Here is a 19,949-nt window from a genome sequence, read left to right as displayed (position 1 = left end):
ATCCCTCAAGTTGGTGCTTTTTACCAAAATAAGACTCATTTACGTTACTGAAGTTAATACTGATATTTCTATCTATCTCTTTATTTATTTTGGGTGTACCGGGGACTGAACTCGGGACCTTGCGCCTGCAAGGCAGGTGCCGGAACCACTGAGCTAAATCCCCAGCCCAGTATTGATGTATCTAATAATTCTTTTTGAATTAAATTCATGAATCCTTAGCTGTTAATATAAACAGCACCTATTAAATAGTAAATCAAGCAGAATGCACTCATGAAAACTGTATGATTTTTAGGAAGAATATGGGATTTAAAATAAGACATGGTTCAAGTTGTGGTTCTGTCTCTACTGACTAAAGGATCAAATGCAACACCCTCAAGGTTTCTAAGCCTCAACAGCCTCCACCTGTAAGGTGAACGTGTAGATAGTAATACAGGAGACAGTAATCTTACAGTGCTAAATGTTAATGACTTTCATTATTCTCATTATTAACTGTAAATTGATCAACATATATAGAATCCTTAATCTATCACTGACGATAGGTTAACTTAGTTGATCAATAAGTTGTAAAGCAACTTTGTGAGAACACTGGACTCAGTTTACTTTTGCATTGAATAAAGATCTTGTTAAGTGACATTTGTAGAGCTAAGACTGCTCTAGACATACTTGTGAAAGCTAACACAGAAATTTTAAAAACTCACCAGACTAAAACAAAATGAAAGTAAGAAAAAGGGGTTGGGAGGAAATAAGAGAGACTGTGACTACCATATACACAACATATTGGGCTGGGGATTTAGCTCAGTGGTGCTGGTGTCTGCCTCAAAAACGCAAGGTCCTGAGTTCTATCTCCGGTACCCAAAAAAAACATATACACAACACATACCATTTTAAAAATCTAAGACCAGGAAAGGTGAAAAAGCATTATTACAACAACAAAAATCAGGTTTTACACTAGGAAAAAGGCCTGTAAATTTCTCTTCCAGTTAAGATCTGTTGAACCCTAACCCCTGGAATACTGCAGATTACTAAGTCCTAACTCAAAGGATACAACCCAGCCTTCTCTCACTGATCATTTTCCCAAAGGGTCATTTCATGAAATAAACTTCTGAAGCTAATCACATTCTCTGGGACATAAGGATATTCAAATTTACTTTGTTTTGCTTAATCTCCTCTTCCCAAGCGATTTTAGATTCCCACAGCTGGCCAATCAAGCTGGGAGGGCAGGAAACTGGAAGACGTTGAGGGGGGTGTGTGCTGTGAGAACAGAGGCACCAGGGCAAGGGTGATGTCTCATGCCAGCACTGCCCCCTGGTGCCCTGCTAGGTTGGCTGCAATGTTCCATAAAGACAGATCCAAGGAGCAGAACAAAGAACTCCTGCAGCATCTATTTATCATCATTCCTGGGACTGACTTAGGCCACATCACCGGGGCTCCTGTTTCTCAGTCTAAGATGTGTATCCAGGTCACTCATGAGGGCCTGTTGAAAACATGCTGACAGACCGCATCCCCAATTTCTGATTCTGTTTGGGCCTAATAACAACACTTCAAACAAGCTTCCCTAGGATCTGAGGAAGCTGGTCAGGGAGTCACACTTTGAGAACCACCAGTTTTTTAGAGCTTTCAATGATACAAACAGCCCACTGCGGCACACATGCCATAAGTTCCCCACCACTGTCCTAGGTTAATTTTTATTCTACAGAAATAAGCTTTTGCGAGCCAACAACAGTAAAACATCATGATAAGGATGAGTCAGTATCTCTCAATTATAACTATCAATGATAATGGCCTCAATTCACCAATCAAAAGAAATAGACTGACAGAATGGATTAAGAAGCAAATTCCAGCAATATGCTGTATACAAGAAACACACCTAACTCAAAAGGAAATCCATAGACTGAAAGTAAAAGGATGGAAAACAGTTCTCCACACGACAGGAACCCAGAAGAAAGCAGAAGTGGCAATCTTATTTGCAGACAAAGTAGATTTCAAACCAAAACTAATTAAGAGAGACAAAGATGGTCACTACATCCTTGTGTAGGGAACAATCCAAGAGGAAGAGATGACAATCCTAAATATATATACACCAAATACGAATGCCCCCAACTATACAAAACAAATATTAATGGACATGAAAAACCAAATAAGCACTAATACAATTGTAGTCAGGGACCTCAAAACCCCTCTATCATAAATAGACAGATCGACTAGAAAAAAAATTAACAATGAAATTCTAGAACTGAACCAAGCTATTGAACAAATGGACTTAATAGATGTTTACAGAGTGTTCCACCCCACAAAATCAGAATACATATTCTTTTCAGCTGCACACAGGTCATTCTCCAAAACAGATCACATGCTAGCTCATAGGACATATCTAAGTAAATGTAAAAGAATCTAAGTTATCCCCTGTATATTATCAGACCATAGTGCAATACAACTGGAGATCAATAACATAAGAAACCGCAAAACTCCCACAAACACATGAAAATTGAACAACACCCTCCTGAACAACCAATGGGTGACAGAGGAAATTGAAGAAGAAATTAGACATTTCTACAAGTGAATAATGCCAGTTTCTACAAGTAAATAACGTCCCACAGGAAACTGTGGGACACAATGAAAGCAGTTCTAAGTGGGAAATTCATAGCAGTGAATGCCCATATTAGGACAACAGAGAGAACTCAGTTAAATAACTTAATGCAGAACCTCAAGTTCCTAGAAAAAGAGCATAACAAACCCAAAGCTCATACAAGAAAGGAAATTATAAAGATCTGAGCAGAAATCAATGCAATGGACACTAACAGAATGATACAAAGAATCAATGAATCAAAGAGTTGGTTTTTTGAAAGAATAAATAAAATCGATAAACCTTTACCCAGTCTTATCAAAAGAAGGAAAGGCTCAAATTCATGCAATTAAGAATGAAAAAGGTGAAGCCACAACAAATCCAGCAGAAATCCACAAAATCATCAATACTTAGAGAACCTGTACTCTAATAAAATGGAAAACACAGAAGAAATGGACAGATTCCTAGATACATATGAATTGCCAAACTTAAATGAAGATATAGAAATTCTAAATACCCCAATAACAATGAGTGAAATTGAAAATGTAATAAAAAACTTACCAACAAAGAAAAGCCCAGATCCTGATGCCTTCACTGATGAATTCTACAAGACATTTAAAGAAGAACTAATGCCATTACTCTTTAAACTCATCAAGGAAATTGAAAGGGAAGCAAGGCTTCCAAATTCATTCCTGGAAGCAAGTGTTACTTTTGATCCCAAAACCAGGGAAAGACCCAACCCAAAAAGAAAACTACAGACCAATCTCCCTAATGAACATAGATGCAAAAATCCTCAACAAGATACTGGCAAACAGAATACAGAGGGTCATCAAGAAGATCATACACCCTGACCAAGTTGGATTTATCCCAGGGATCAAAGGATGGTTCAACATTCGTAAATCAATAAATGAATACACTATGTTAACAGAGTCAAGGACAAAAGCCACATGATCATCTCAATAGATGCAGAAAAAGCATTTGACAAAATCCAACACCCATTCATGATGAAAACACTACTGAAGCCGGGGATTTAGCTCAGTGATTTCACCACCTGCTGCGCAAGTGCAAGGACCCGAGTTCAATCCCCGGTACCAGGAAAAAAAAAAACTACAGAAAATTGGAATAGAAGGTCTTTATCTCAACCTGATTTAAGGCTATCTATGAAAAAACCAACAGCCAACATCATACTAAATGGTCAAAAACTGAAGACTTTCATGCTAAAATCAGGAATAAGACAAAGATGCCTACTATCACCACTCCTGTTCAATATTGTTCTGGAAACATTAGCCACAGCAATTAGAAAAGAGAAAGAAATAAAAGGAATAAAAATAGGAAAGGAAGAAGTGAAGCTGTCATTATTTGCTGATAATATGATACTTTACATAGAAGATCCAAAAAACTCAGTCAAAAGTCTTCTAGACCTAATTGACAGATTCAGTAGAGTAGCTGGATACAAGGTCAACACTCAAAACACAATAGCCTTCTTATACGCAAATAGCAGGCCCATTGAGAGAGAAATTTGGGAAATAATTCCTTTTACAATAGCATCTAAAAAAAATGCAATATCTAGGAATCAACCTAACAAAGGAAGCAAAAGACCTCTACACTGAAAACTACAGTTCTCTGAAAAAGGAGATCGAAGAGGATATAAGAAAATGGAAAGATTTCCCTTATTCCTGGGTAGGAAGAACAAGTATAGTGAAAATGGCCATACTTCCAAAACTACTATATAGATTCAATGCAATGCCAATTGAAATTCCAACAATATACTTCACAGAACTAGAGAAAACAACCCAAAAATTCATTTGGAAGCAGAAGAAACCTAGAATAGCAAAAGCAATTCTAGGCCACAGAGACATGGCTGGGGGGGTATCACAACCCCCAACTTGAAACTATACTACAAAGCTACTGTGATAAAAACAGCATGGTACTGGCAAAGAAACAGACCCAAAGATCAGTAGAATAGACTAGAAGATGCAGAAACAACTCCAGACATACTTAGCCACCTCATTTATTTTTTGGTAACAGGGATCGAACTCAGGTCCTTGCGCTTGTGAGACAGGTGGTAGAACCACTGAGCTAAATCCCCGGCCCTCAGCCTCATTTTTGACAAAGGAGCCAACCATCCTCATTGGCGGAAAGCCTATTTAATAAATGGTGTTGGAAAAACTAGATTTCAACCTGCCAAAGATTAAAACTAGACCCATACCTATCACCACGCACTAAACTAAGATCGAAGTGGATTAAAGATCTAAATATTAAGTCAGAAACACTAAACTTGCTGGAAGATAAGTTAGGTAGAACTCTTGATGACATTGGCATAGGAAAACTTTTTGAACAAATCTTCAGTAGCACGGGAGCTAGCACAAAGAATCAACAACTGGGATCTCATCATATTAAAAAGCTTCTGCACTGCAAGAGAAACTACCAACAGAGCTAAGAGACAACCTACAATGTGGGAAGAAATATTTGGCAGCTATACCTCAGACAAAGGTCTACTATCAAGAATATATAAAGAACTGAAAAAAATCAGACCCTCCAAATTCAAAGAGCCAATTCAAAAATGGGCATCTGAAATGAACAGACATTTCTCAGACAAAGAAGTAAAAGCAGCAAATAAATATATGAAAAAATGTTCAACATCACTGGTCATTCAAGAGATGCAGATGAAAACACTGAGATTCCACCTCATCCCACAAAGAATGGCTGCTATCAAGAAATCAACCAATAACAAATGCTGGCGGGGGTGTGGAGAGAAAGGAACCCTTCTCCATTGTTGGTGGGAGTGCAGACTGGTGCAACCACTGTGGAAATCCATATGGAGATACCTCAAAGAACTAGGACTAGAGGTCCTATTTGACCCAGCTATTCCACTACTGGGAATCTTCCTCAAAGAATTAATAGAATCATACCACAGCGATACATGTGCACCTATGTTTAGGGCGGCACACTTTGTAATAGCTAAAGCTTGGAAACAGCCCAAGTGCCCATCGACTGGAAACTGGATAAAGAAGATGTGTTTTTTTTATAAAATGGAGTACTACTCAGCCATAAAGAATGAGAAACTAGAGACATTTATAGCTAAATGGATGCATATTGAGGCCATACTCAAGCGAAATAAATAGGACCCACATGTGTAAATACAGAATATTTCTCTAGTGTTAGAAGTTGAAAGTGTAAATAAGGATGAAAATGATTAAAATTAATAATTGATAATTTGAAATAAGAAAAGGTCCAAGGGTTTGGGGATGGTGGGAGGGGAAGGGGAAAGGGAAGAAGGGAAAAGAAAAATTATGCGAAAGAAAAAAAATGGAATCAAACTCTGTGTAAATAGGGAAGGGTGGAGGGGATGAAGGGTGCACAGGTAATGGGAGAAAAAATAAGAACTAAGATACATGGGGCCGGGGATTTAGCTCAGTGGTTCCACCGCCTGCCTTGCAAGCAGAAGGATCTGAGTTCGATCTCCGGTACCAAAAAAAAAAGATACATCACGTTCTGGTACAAATACCTAATCATAAATGTAAATGTATTTTATACCTAAAATCTACCAATAAATATATATATAAATTTTGTAAAAATCCAAAAGAAAAAAAAGAAATAAGCTTTTGCCTCCAAGGCCTCCTGGAATGCTAAAGAAAAAGCATTCTCTCAACCTCACACACAGAACTGCTCAAACACAAAGGATACAGAATAACGTAAATGATGTGTCCACAAATTTGCCAACTATTTGTGACTAAAGTTCAAAAACGTGCTAGATGTTCTTCTGAACCAGAAAGAGCAACAAAATAACTACTTTGTTATTCTTATCTGAGAGAAAGCTTCTGTCTGCTTTGCCTAGAAAATAAAGAGTTCTGACAATGAACAATTATTAGGATGATAAAGTTTCTGAAGCAAAAACAAAACAAAAAATCAAGTAATAAGAAACCAGGCATGGTGGCGCATGCCTATCATCCCAGTACTTAGAGGGCTGGGGCAGGAGGATTGTCGCCAGGTGGAGGCCACCCTGGCTTACATAATGAGTTCAAAGCCAGCCTGAGACCCTGTCTCAAAAGAAAAAAAAAGTCAAGTAATAAACAGGCATGGCCGCACACACCTGTAATCCCAGCACTCTGCCGCCCCAAAGTAGAGTGCAGCCTGGGCAATTTAGCAAGACTCTGTCTCAAAAATTAAAAACAAAAAAGGAAATAATAATAGTATGTCCACAGAAAGGCCTAAAAACAATGACCAAACCAGTAGCAATAAGCATCTGAAGCACTCACATTGAGAATTTGAAATATCATTTGACACCTTCAAAAATACAGCACCTATTGCAGAAACCAGTGTTTCCGGGTTTAGAGCAGGAATTGTACTTGGAAAAAAAAGCAACTTTCCTACTCTGTGCTGAACAACATAAGGCAGCCCCGTTTCCTTACAGTCATTTTAAAGTTGAAAGCAGTTAGAGTGGGTATACAAGAATTAAAGGAAATAAAAACACTATTGTCCAAAGAATTCTATTATGTATAACCCATTCAACTGAGCCTTCTAACACCAGATGCAGGAAAATGGTCAATAAAGTTCCAGTGGTTGGCCTGTGACTGCTACAAAATTACATATCAAGAGCACCAGCAACTGCTTACTGAACTTGCTCCAAGAACAAAAATTGAACTTAAAATTGGGATCTATAATGAAAACAATGAAGTCAGAGCCCTTCCATCAGAAGAAAGACCATCTTTACAATGTTGTCCAACAAAACACAAATACACAATTTATCATTCTGGCAAAAATTAGTGTGTTAATTTATAAAAATCAGATCTGCAACAGAGAAGTTGCCATTCATTGAGAACTCACTGCAACAGATTCCTACAACATTAAATAAGGAAACTCCTTTCCTTTCTCCTTTTATCTCTGAACAGCCCCCTCCCCTTCTTCTCTCTTGTACTCTCAACTAAACCTTCTACAAATAACCTTTAGGAAGCTGACGTGGGGGGAAAAAATGAGCAATTTACAAATTAATTCCATTAATTCTTATAAACATCAGCATTATTTTTTAAACAAACTAAAAAATGCTATGTACAAAATCCAACTGATCCAAAGAATACACAGAAAAATAAGTCTCCTCCTCAACCTCTCCCTCCCAGTCAGCCAGTCCTCCTTGCAAGAATAACTAACCACTATTACAAATTTCTGAAGTAGACTTCCTAAATCTATCCTACTTTTACTTGCAAGTTATTTACATATTAAAAATAGCAAGGGAAATAATTTTTATAAGCAAAATAGTTCCTAAAAACTTTCCTCCCAACCATAGGGTATAGTTCAGCAGCAGACACCTACCAGGCACAAGGCCTTGAGATCAATACCTGATAACACAAAAACAATGAAACTTTTTCCTCTTTGGTCAAGTTAAATCTTACCTGGATCAAGTCACTTAAGATAAAGTACAAGGAAATCTATTGCTACTGCTTCATTGTGCTTACTCACCTAGGCTTGGGCCCAGATGGCGGAAGCAACATGTGCTAAAGGAAAATAGGAAATGAAAGGCAGCCAGCTTCCACCTAGGACTACTATAGAGAATGGGGCTGGGAGGCCTGTCTTACCATGACTACTATTATTATGATGTTCCAATCTTACCATTCTCTTTCTTCCTAAATTTCTTTAATTTTTAGGGTAGGCAAAGAAAAAACTACAGATTAGTATGGACTACATGAAAATACTTGTAGAGATTCTTATTTTCCATCAAGAAATCCAATTGGTCTCTTGGAATATATATATATATATGGATATAATTAAATTTCAAACTCAATACTTTTCTTTATGATTTGTGGATACCACCTTCCCCAAATAAAGCATATGCAAAGCCAGTAGGTTTTCCTTTTCTCCTTAGGCTGTAGAAAGCCAGAAGCAACCACACTCCCATCCTAACGGGAAAAGGCCAGAACAACCACAAAGTCATAACTTGAATTCACCAGGGAGCTCAGGTGTCCGGGTCACAGTAGTATGAAATCCAACAAACCTCCAGAAGCCAGAGATGGGCACTGGCACGCCTGTGTCAGAGCACGTAAAACAGAGATGCTGGTAACATACAAGTCGGTGATAGGAATTCAACTAAAACTTCTAGTGACTTGTTTAAAGGTGAGTGAGGCCTAGCCTGAGACTGTCAAGCCTCCAACATACAGATGTGCAAAGAGTTCACACCCACTTGTAGAACTGTCTTCACTAGACACACAAAGAAATCTCAGGCAGGGTGAAGAGCAGAGGTCCCCCGGTGCTGTAGACATGGTGATGCAGATATACAGAGCTACCACTCAGGGAAAGGCACAAAGCCCTGCCCTGGGGACCTTTCTCCCCTAGGCAAAGGGGTGCCAACCCCTATCAGCCACAGGGAACAGGTGAATACCCCTGCAGCTGGGAGAGCAGCAAAGTGCCCTGTGATGCTGAGAGAGAAGCAATACAAAGTCTGGGCCCTGACTCTACACCCACACACCAACAGCAAGGGGCAGAAGGAAGAAAGGCCCTGCCACACAGGTACACAGGACTGAGCAAAAACATCCAGAAAAGGGACTGAAACAAAACAAAACCCTGCCTACTACGAGGCTGACATTCTTCTGAGAAAAGAGGGGCAACAATAGAGAGAAAGACTCTCCTGAGAGATGATTACACATGTAAGACCCAAATCTGCAGCACTTTGGGAACATGGAGGAAAAACCTTCCAGTTCGTCACTCCCTACTCTAGGCCAAGAAGAAAAGCCCAGGGGCAAACACAGAAACACATCCCAAAACCAGCTCAGTGCCTGCTACAAGTTGACTCAACCCAGCAGACATGCCCTATGTCTTGAAACCCAGCATTTTCTCAAAAATTAAGAAGCATGCACGTACACACATATGTATGCGCACACACACTGGGAAAAAAGTGCTATTAAGAAAAAAAACAGCCAGGTGGCACATGCCTGTAATCCCTGCACTCAGGAGGCTGAGGCAGAAGGATCACTTTGATTCAAGTTTGAGGCCAGCCTGGGCTACATAGAGTTCAAGACCAGTCTTAACTACAAGGCAAGACCCTATCTCAATCCTACCCGCTAAAAACGTACACACACGGGACAACAGATTTTCAAAATATATCAAACAAAAAAACTGATAGGACTGAAGGGAGAATTAAAATGAATCCACAAAATGACATACAGACTTCAATATTTCTCTCTCATAAATCATTAGGACAAGTACATATAAAGATGATGAAGACACAGAAACCTGAACAATACTGTCAAACAACTAGACTCCATTCAGTAACAGCCAGCCTGAACTACATAGTGAAACTTTGTCTCAAAAACACCAAAAAAAAAAAAAAATTTTAATTCCTTGTTTAAAGCTTGACAAAGAAAACTAGACACAGATGGTTTTACTGATGAATTCTATCAACATTATAAAGAATCAATTCTACACAAACTATTCTAGAAAACAGTAGAACACTTTCTCAACTCCTTTTATGAAGTTAGCATGACCAACATTCCTCAAGAATATAGATGCATGGGCAGGGGATTTAGCTCAGCAGTTCCGCCGCCTGCCTCGAAATTTTGTACCAGGGATGGAACTCGGGACCTTGCGCTTGTGAGGCAGGCAGTGGAACCACTGAGCTAAATCCTCGGCCCCCAAAATTCTTAAATATTAGCAAATCAATTCAGGACACATGAAAACAGGAAACTTCTTTGAAAGTTTATTTATGTTTATTCCATGTTTTAATCCTGCTCTAGGATGACCCCAAACACAATAAATGATTTAATTCCAGTCTTAAATTCTAAGCTTAAGAACAGAATTTTATGTATCTAACTTTACAAAACTACTTTCAAGAAAAGGCTCCACAGGCATTTTAATTTGGGGAAATTAAGAAGAAGACTACGTGGTGGTTGAAATGTAAGAAACTTTAGGATTAAAAGTAATCTACAGCCTCGTGGACAGACTCACCACCCCTTAGTTGAGTATATCTCCTTGGTTTCTTACCAACCTAAACTAAAAAGAACGCAACTCATTTTCCTCAGGGTTTCTAAGATTATGACACAAAGCATAATCTCTAATCTCCTTTCTACAAAGATGGGTCCCATTTGGTTTAAATACTTGCCTTCAACCTGGCTGGTATCTGAGCATGGTTTCCTCTTTGACTCCAAGCTCCCAGTTTTCTCATCACCATCCATGAGAGGAATATAGTCTGTTTTGCCAACAGTTTCCCCCACAACATCATCATAGGCCTCTGCTTCCAGGGTGGCCATGAAGTCCCGCTTGATCTCTTCCTCGATTTCCGGAGGTGGCTCCGTTAACGCATCTGCTAGACTGAGGTCAGCCATTCTGCACCGCTACAACTGCCTGTTGAGGGACAGACAAGTTTTATATGATGAGCACTCCAAATGGAAAACATTTCTATAAACACTCAGCAATTGCTTAAAACCAAAAAGAACCAATACTAAAATGTGAGAGCTAGAGGATGCTTTTTTATTTGAAAGATAAGAAAAATAAAGCTCAGAAATGAAGTCTTACTCAAGATAAGTCATTGCTATTCATGTTTTCTCACATTTCTGGAAGGTAGACAAAACAAGTGCCATTTTGCCCTTTTTATTAATAAAGTGCAAAATATCAACTTATTCAAAGAAACAGCAAGTAAGATTTAAATCATGTCTTTTGACTTCAAGTCTCAGTCTTTCAACTATCCTATACAATACATCTTCATTGCTAAGTCACATCCCAAACTGTTTTAAAAATAATATACAAAACAAGTCAGGTGAGTCAATAAAAAAATATTAAATTTCTAATAAATGAAACTACTTGGGAGGGTGCAGACTCAACCCAGGGCCTTCACATTGAGCTACATCTCCAGTCCTTTTTTATCTTGAGACAGAGATTTACTAAATTGCTAAACTGCCCAGGGTGGGCTTGAACTTGTGATCCTCCTGCCTCAGCCTCCCAGACTGCTGGGATTACAGGTGTGCACTACCCTGCATGGTGAAATCATCTTTCTCGAATGAAGACTGAAATAGGCTTTTAAAAGTCTAAGTTGAGGGCCAAGGATTTAGCTCAGTGGTTCCACTGCCTGCCTCACAAGCGCAAGGTCCCGAGTTCGATCCTCGGTACCAAAAAAAAAGTCTAAGTTGATAGAAACTCCGAGATAAGTCGACATATTACCTATACTGCTGACTAGGTCAAACAGGAAACCTTATGGCTACTATTCATACTTGGCTAGGAATTTATTCTTCCTGATTTCCCCTTCATAAAAAATAATCCCAATCCCCACAGGTTAAGACTAGAGTTGGAGCGATCAGATCACAAGAAAAAAAATGAGACAGGACCATTTTGTGACTACTACAGATCTTTTTCAATCATTTTATAATTTCCCCCATAGGACCACGATGGGAGGTGACCACAGTTACCAACATGCAAAAAACAAATGTTTCAGTACCCTAAAACATCAGAAGTCATCCCACTCCAGTACCCAAATGCAACACTTTACAAGGCTTTGCTGCATGTTTCAATGTACAAAGTATGAGAGGTAGCATAAAGGATTAAGTGCCAATATATAAACTGACTATGGGGCCAGGGATTTAGCTCAGTGGTTCCACTGCCTGCCTCGAAAGCACAAGGTCCCAAGTTCAATCCCTGGTACCAAAAAAAAAAAAACTGACTGTACCAGCTGCCAAATTCTTCTCCACAAACGAAGTACAGAGGGGATAAGTAAGCCCAGGGGTGAGATCTACTTGTAGGCAGGTGCCTAGAATAAAAAAGAGAACAATTCTTCCAGAACAGGGAATGCTGGGAAGGTTTGTCCCTATCTGTATGTGGCTGGGTGAAAATATTCATCTCATATTCTTTATATTGTATAAGGGGAAAAAACACCAAGAGGACTGTGATATTGATCATGCCCAAAGCAGGCTGTGAAAAGTTAACACCAAGACTGGCTTGTTTATAGAAGTGAGTCTGGGCCAGGGATTTAGCTCAGTGGTTTCGCTGCCTGCTGCACAAGCATAAGGACCCAAGTTCGATCCCTAGTACCAAAAACAAAGAAGTGAGTCTGGCTGAAGCCCATGTGCCGAGGTCAGAGTAACTCGCACCCACATTCCGTTCCCACAACTTAAACCTTCAGATTAGAAGGACAATGTTCTAATTACAACCATATATTTTGTCTATTCTGTTCCTAATTTAAGAATGCTTTGTCTTGTCCTTTATGAGCCTTGTTTACATTAATTTCCATAGAAACCAACTGTAGCTCACCTTTAACCCAATTGATTGTCAATAAAAATCAATGCCTGGGACTAGCCAGGCCTTTGTCGGTTGCGCCGGCATTGGTCATTCTGGCCCCCGCTTTCTCTCTCCTAGCTCTGTCTCTTAATGTATCTTTTTCTCAGGTCTGCATCACACACTGGACAGGTGCAGAGTAGAGACTTTTTCTGGGAATCTCTGGCAGATATTAAATACTGAATTTATATAGACTTCTGTTATAGTTTATACCTAGATGTCCCCCTCAAAGTCGCATGCACTCACAGGTGGAGCTTTGGGGAGCTGATTGGATCACAGGGGTGTGATACTCAGCAGTGTTAGCCCATTGATGAATTTATAGCTAAATGTGACTGGGGGGGTGGAGCCTGGTCAGAAGAGGTGGGTCACTGCGGGTGTGGTCTCTCTCCCTCCTCCTCCCCTGATCCCTCTCTGCTTTCAGTCTGCCATGCCATGGGCTGCTTCTCCTCTGCCAGGCCCCTCTGCTGCGCCACCCTGCACTGGGACCAGCTGACTATGCACTGAATCCTCTATAAACTGTGAGCCAAAATAAACCTTTACTCCTTTAAATTGTGGGTGTAAGGTATTGGGTATCAGCAATGAGGAAAGTGAGACAACTTCCAAATAAAATCTTTTCAAAAATTTTTATCAAAAATGATAAATTTGAGCCTTCCTCCATGTGCCTAATGTTTAACTATCAGGTTTCCTATTTGAAATGACTACTTTGATTCCTGACCAAAAATTTTCCATGATTGGGCAGGGTATAACTCAGTGTTGGAGCTGTTACTCACTGAGCTGGAGGCCTGGGTTCAATCCCAGTACTGCAAAACTAATTAATTAATTAATTAATTAAGGTGATCTTTCAAATTCTAGATAACTCCATCATACAAAAAAGGGTAGAATGCCAGGAGGGATTTAGCTCAGTGGTTCCAGTGCCTGCCTCGCAAACACAAGGTCCTGAGTTCGATCCCTGGTACCAAAAGGGGGGGGGGGGTAGAAAGAATTATTTGATTCATCCAAAACCAGGGAAAGATACAACCCAAAAAGAGAACTACAGACCAATCTCCCTAATGAACATAGATGCAAAAGTCCTCAACAAGATACTGGCAAACAGAATACAGAGGGTCATCAAGAAGATCATACAACCTGACCAAGTTGGATTTATCCCAGGGATCCAAGGACGGTTCAACATTCATAAATCAATAAATGTAATACAGTATATTAACAGAGTCAGGGACAAAAACCATACGATTATCTCAATAGAAGCAGAAAAGGCATTTGACAAAACCCAACACCCATTCATGATAAAAAAAAAAACCTACAGAAAATTGGAATAGAAGGTCTTTATATCAACTTGATTAAGGCTATCTATGAAAACCCAACAGCCAACATCATACTAAATGGTCAAAAACTGAAAACTTTCACACTTAAATCAGGAACAAGACAAGGATGCCCACTATCACCACTCCTGTTCGATAGATAATGTTCTGGAAACATTAGCCACAGCAATTAAAAAAGGGAAAGAAATAAAAGGAATAAAGATAGGAAAGGAAGAAGTTAAACTGTCACTGTTTGCTGATGATATACTTTACATAGAAGACCCAAAATACTCTGCCAAAAGACTTCTAGACTTAACTGACAGATTCAGTAGAGTAGCTGGATATAAGGTCAACACTCAAAAAGCAATAGCCTTTTCATATACAAATAACAGATCCACTGAGAGAGAAATTAGGGAAACAATTCCTTTTACAATAGCATCCAAAAAAATGAAATACCTAGGAATCAATCTAACAAAGGAAGCAAAAGACCTCCACACTGAAAACTATAGCACTTTGCAAAAAGAGATTGAAGAGGATATAAGAAAATGGAAAGATATCCCTTGTTCCTGGGTAGGAAGAACCAATATAGTGAAAATGGCCATAATTCCAAAACTACTATATAGATTTAATGCAATGCCGACTGAAATCCCAACAATGTATTTCACAGAACTAGAGAAAACAATCCAAAAATTCATTTGGAACCAGAAGAGAATAGCAAAAGAAATTCTAGGCAACAGAGACATGACTGGGGGTATTACAATCCCCAATTTGAAACTATACTACAAAGCTACTGTGATAAAAACAGCATGGTGGGCCGGGGATTTAGCTCAGTGGTTTTGCTGCCTGCTGCACAAGCATAAGGACTCAAGTTCAATCCCCGATACCAAACAAAACAAAACAAAACAAAAAACAGCATGGTACTGGCAAAGAAACAGACCTGAGGATCAGTGGAATAGATCAGAAGATACAAAAACAACTATAGATATACTCAGCCACCTCATCTTTGACAAAGGGGCCAACCACCCTCATTGGAGGAAGATAGCCTATTTAATAAATGGTGTTGGAAAAACTGGATTTCAACCTGCCAAAAATTAAAACTAGACCCAAACCTATCACCACGCACTAAACTACGAACAAAGTGGATTAAAGATCTAAATATTAAGACAGAAACACTAAATTTGCTGGAAGATAAGTTAGGTAGAACTCCTGAAGACACTGGCATAGGAAAAGACTTTATGAACAAATCCTCAGTAGCACGGGAACTAGCACAAAGAATCAACAACTGGGATCTCATCTTATTAAAAAGCTTCTGACTGCAAGAGAAACCACCAACAGAGCTAAGAGACAACCTACAATGTGGGAAAAAATTCTCAGCAGCTGTACCTTAGACAAAGGATCACCATCTAGAATATATAAAGAACTGAAAAAAATCAGACACCCCCCCCCAAATTCAAAGACCCAATTCAAAAATGGGCATCTGAAATGAACAGACATTTCTCAGACAAAGAAGTAAAAGCAGCAAATACATGAAAAAATGTTCAACATCACTAGTTATTTGAGAGATGCAGATGGAAACAACACTGAAATTCCACCTCACCCCAGAAAGAATGGCTGTTATAAAGAAACCATCCAATAACAAACGCTGGTGGGGGTGTGGGGAGAAAGGAACCCTTCTCCATTGCTGGTGTGAGTGCAGACTGGTGCAACCACTGTGGAAATCACTACGGAGATACCTCAAAGAACTAGACTTAGAATCATACCACAGTGATACATGTGCACCCATGTTTATAGCGACACAGTTTGCAATTGCTAAAGCTTGGAAACAACCCAAGTGCCCATCAACTGGAGACTGGATAAAGAAGATGTGGTTTTTTAATAAAATGGAGTACTACTCAGCCCAAAAGAATGAGAAACTAGAGAAATTTATTGTTAAATGGATGCATATTGAGGCCATGCTCTTAAGTGAAATAAACAGGACACACATGTGTAAATAACAAATCATTTCTCTACTGTGAGAGAAAATGAAACTGTAATTAAAGATTAAAATGCTTAAAACGAATAATGGATAATTTGAAATACGAAGAAAAGGTTCAAAGGGGTAGGGATGGCAGGAGGGGAAGGAGAGAGATCAGAGTTACAGGCTGGAACCTGGAAAGAATCCATATATAGATTGTGTTTAAAACTATAGGAAGAGATGTAGACAGAGACTAGGCTGGAACTCATCAGTGGGTTGGGAAGGAAGAATCACTGAGATCAAAGGAGAGAAGGGTGTTTCCAGAAGAAGCACCTACAACTATGTACAGTACACAGTACTCAATAGTGTGATAAATGACTGTTACTGTTTTAGGTACTTCTCATAACATGCTGTGCTTTTCATCCTTTAGAGCATAATCCTACTTATATAAAAGAGTTTACTGTAAAACAGTGTGCTGCTATGCCAGTTGTAGCCTCATGTATCTCATGTTTAACTACGTATTTGGATTATATCAAGGGGCCATCCCAGATGACTGATGTACACCTTTTCAGTTTGCATTTAGAAGTCGGCACTCTGTGTGGTACTTTGTGATACACATGGATGAAATTGTCTAATAACATATTTCTCAGATTATATTTCCATCACCTGTCACATGACTGTATTGAAATTTAAATTTAAAAAATTTGGCCTATGTGGAGGGGGAAAAAAAAGAATAATTTCATTCATTTTCTAAAAACAAATGTGTTGTGCCGGGGATTTAGCTCAGTGGTTCCACTGCCTGCCTTGCAAGCACAAGGTCCCAAGTTTGATCCCCATACAAAAAAAAAACTGTTAAAATTTCATGTGATTGGGCCTGGGATTTAGCTCAGTGGTTTTGCCACCTGCTGCACAAGCACAAGGACCCAAGTTTGATCCCCGGTACCAAAAAAAAAAATAAAAATTTCATGTGATTTTAACTTCCTAAATCACATCTTTTTTTCATGACTAGCATTTCAAAATAGTGAAACATGCTTCATATATACTGAGGGCTTATACTATAAATTTTAATAAAATTCAACTCCTAAAGAAGAAGGGCTAAACATCGCTCTTCAACATGCATTGATTCATTTATAACTTTACTTTTTCAAAGCTTAAGAGGATTTTTATTGTTTTGAAGCCATAAACTCTGCCACTGTTATACCATACTTGCTTTTTCTGCACCGGTGATGAACTCAGGACCTCATGCTTGCCAGGCAGGCATGGCACCACTGAGCTACATCCCCAGCCCCCATACTTGCTTTTTTATACTAAGAATTAAACCCAGGATCTCTCATTTGCTAGGCAAGTCCACTACTACTGAGCTTCATGCCAGCCCTTTTTTTTTTTTTAGTATGGGGATCAAACTTGAGTCCTTGCCCTTGCGCAGCAGGCAGCAAAACCACTGAGCTAAATCCCCAGCCCTTTTTATCTTTTGAGACAGGGTCTCAAAAGTCCAGGCTGGTGTGTGCTTGTAATCCTCCTGCCTCAGCCTCTGGAGTAGCTCAGATTACACACATGTGCCACCACGCCCACCTTATACTTGCTATTTGATTAAAATCATTCGGGTCGCAAAAACATCCATTTAGAGTTTCTGTGCTCTCATGTCATTGTAGTGCTGTACCTGCAATTTGATTAAATTCATTGAGGCACCTGTGCCCTCATGTTCATTGCAACATTATTCAGGATAGTCAAGCTAAGGAAATGACCTAAGCATCTGGCAATGAATTTTATGGTTTGGATCTTTCCCTTGAGGTCCATGTGTTCTAAACTTGGTCCCCGCCTCATCACGCTGGGAGGAGGTGCAGCCTTTAGTAGCGGCCTAGTGGGAGGTCATCTTCAAGTCATAAGAGTGTGCCCTTGAAGGGGGTGGTAGAAGCCCAGGCTCATGCTTTCTTTTTCCCACTTCCTGCCCCGGAGGTGAGCAGTTCTGCTGTGCCACCCCCCACCCCCTTTGGATGTGCTGCCACAGACCCAAAGTGATAGACACGAACCTCTAAACTACAGTTTTCTTCTGTATAAGGTGATTCTCTCAGGCTCTTATGACAGTAATGGAAAGCTAATACAGTAGGCAGATTAAAAGGTGGTTTAGGGCCAGGGGTTTAGCTCAGTAGTTTCAGCACCTGCCTTGCAAGCGCAAGGTCCCGAGTTCGATCCCCAGTACCAAAAATAAATAAATAAATAAATAAAAGCTGGTTTATATATATGTGCAGGAGAGTATTATTCAGCTTTGAAAAGGAGAACCTGCCATCTGCAACAACATGGATGAACCTGGAGAACATTATGCTACGTATAAAAACACCAGACACAGGAAAGAAAATACTGCATGACTCACTTATTATGGAAATACTTATTAGATTAAGAAAACACTTTTTTGTTTGTTTGGGAAGACAGGGTCTCTCTATATATGGTAGTTCAGGCTGGGCCCTAACTCATGGCGATAGTCCTGCCTGAGCCTCCCGAGTGCTGGGATTATACAGGTGTGCACCACCCCACCTGGCCAGATTAAAAAGGTATTAGATTCGCTTATATGGGGAATCTAATAAAGCTGAATATATACAGAGAAGAACAGTGCTTGCCAGGGGCGGAGCAGTGAGGTAAAACAGGAAATACTGGCCAAACGGTAGAAAGCTGTAGAAATGCAGGATGCCTAAGTACAGACACCCAGTGGACAGCATGATGACAATTAAAAACACTGTCTTGTGTACTGGAGATCTGCTACATAAACAGATTTCAGGGGTTCACCACTGCAGACACACACAGTAAGTTCCCTATGTGAGAAGATTTATCAATTTGCTTGACTCATCATTTCACTAAGTGTGTGCACATGTTAAATATATACATATTTTTAAATCAGCTTAACAAAACCATTGTTTTAGGTCAGTAATTATCTTTCGAGGAATATACAAAGCATCATTCATAATTAAATTTACAGCCCATTAAAATTTTCCTCTGGACAACCAACACACTTTAGTTTCAAACAGCCAACTGGTAAACTGATTCCCTGTCTCACCTATAAAGTTGAAAGGAAAAGCCCTCCCTGGATACTATAATACCTGCCAGCCCCTGAACTTCCTAGCCTTTGAAGTTGTGAGGAGAAAAAAAAGTTGGGCATGGTGGCATGCACCTGTAGTCCCAGCTACTTGGAGGCTGAGGCAAGAGGACCATTGAACCCAACCCAAGCTGGGAAACAGCGAGACCTCCATATAACAAAAAAAACCAAACACTGAAAAATAAATTTCCAGTCTGAAGTATAGAATCTTGTTATTACAATCTAAGAATTTTTTAAATTTCTAAAACAATAAAATCTTACCAAAAATCACACTTGGTTACACATTAACACTAAGGCCAAAAATAAGTATGTATATAAATAGTGAAGAAAATTAAAATGAACTCTAAATACCAGTATCTCTAACTATTAAACCCATTTTAGTCTGTAACAAAAGTCACAAGGCGAAATTAGTCCAAGGAAAGCATACACTGAGGAATTTTAGTTACAAGGGCATGATGGAGCTAGCGAATCCTCCCCATTAAAAAACTGGGGATGTACCTCAGGCACCGCACCTGCCTCGCAAGCACAAGGTCCTGAGTTCAATCCCCAGTACAAAAAAAAACAAAAACAAAACAAAACAAAACAAAATGGTATGAAATTAGACAAAACTACCAAGATCAGGCATCCAACACACTGGAAATCAATGAATTTCAGAGCACAACTGAGCAGCTTTTCACTCGCAGCCCCCACCTCTGCACTGGATGGGACCAGTGAGAATCCACAGCACTCTGTGCACAGCTGCTCTCACCCCAGTCCAGCCCACACTCAACCAAACAGCAACAATGATACCTCACC

The 19,949-nt window shown here is 39.5% G+C and overlaps 1 protein-coding gene across 38 annotated transcripts in view; it reads right to left on the bottom strand.

The window, feature by feature from the left end:
- Window positions 1-19,949, bottom strand: part of Map4 (microtubule associated protein 4) — a 165,839-nt gene that overhangs the window by 100,189 nt on the left and 45,701 nt on the right. For all 38 annotated transcript variants that reach the window (XM_004834954.4, XM_004834955.4, XM_004834951.4 and 35 more), the window contains exon 2: window positions 10,653-10,894. In XM_004834954.4, coding sequence (XP_004835011.2) covers window positions 10,653-10,875 — 223 coding nt within the window. In that variant the 5' untranslated portion in view covers window positions 10,876-10,894. The remainder of the gene's footprint in view (window positions 1-10,652; window positions 10,895-19,949) is intronic.

Source organism: Heterocephalus glaber, unplaced genomic scaffold, assembly GCF_053883595.1.
Source record: "Heterocephalus glaber isolate CG9 unplaced genomic scaffold, H.glaber_assembly_v1.0 deba00001504, whole genome shotgun sequence".
NCBI lineage: Eukaryota > Metazoa > Chordata > Mammalia > Rodentia > Bathyergidae > Heterocephalus > Heterocephalus glaber.
This window is presented reverse-complemented; position numbering and strand designations above follow the sequence as displayed.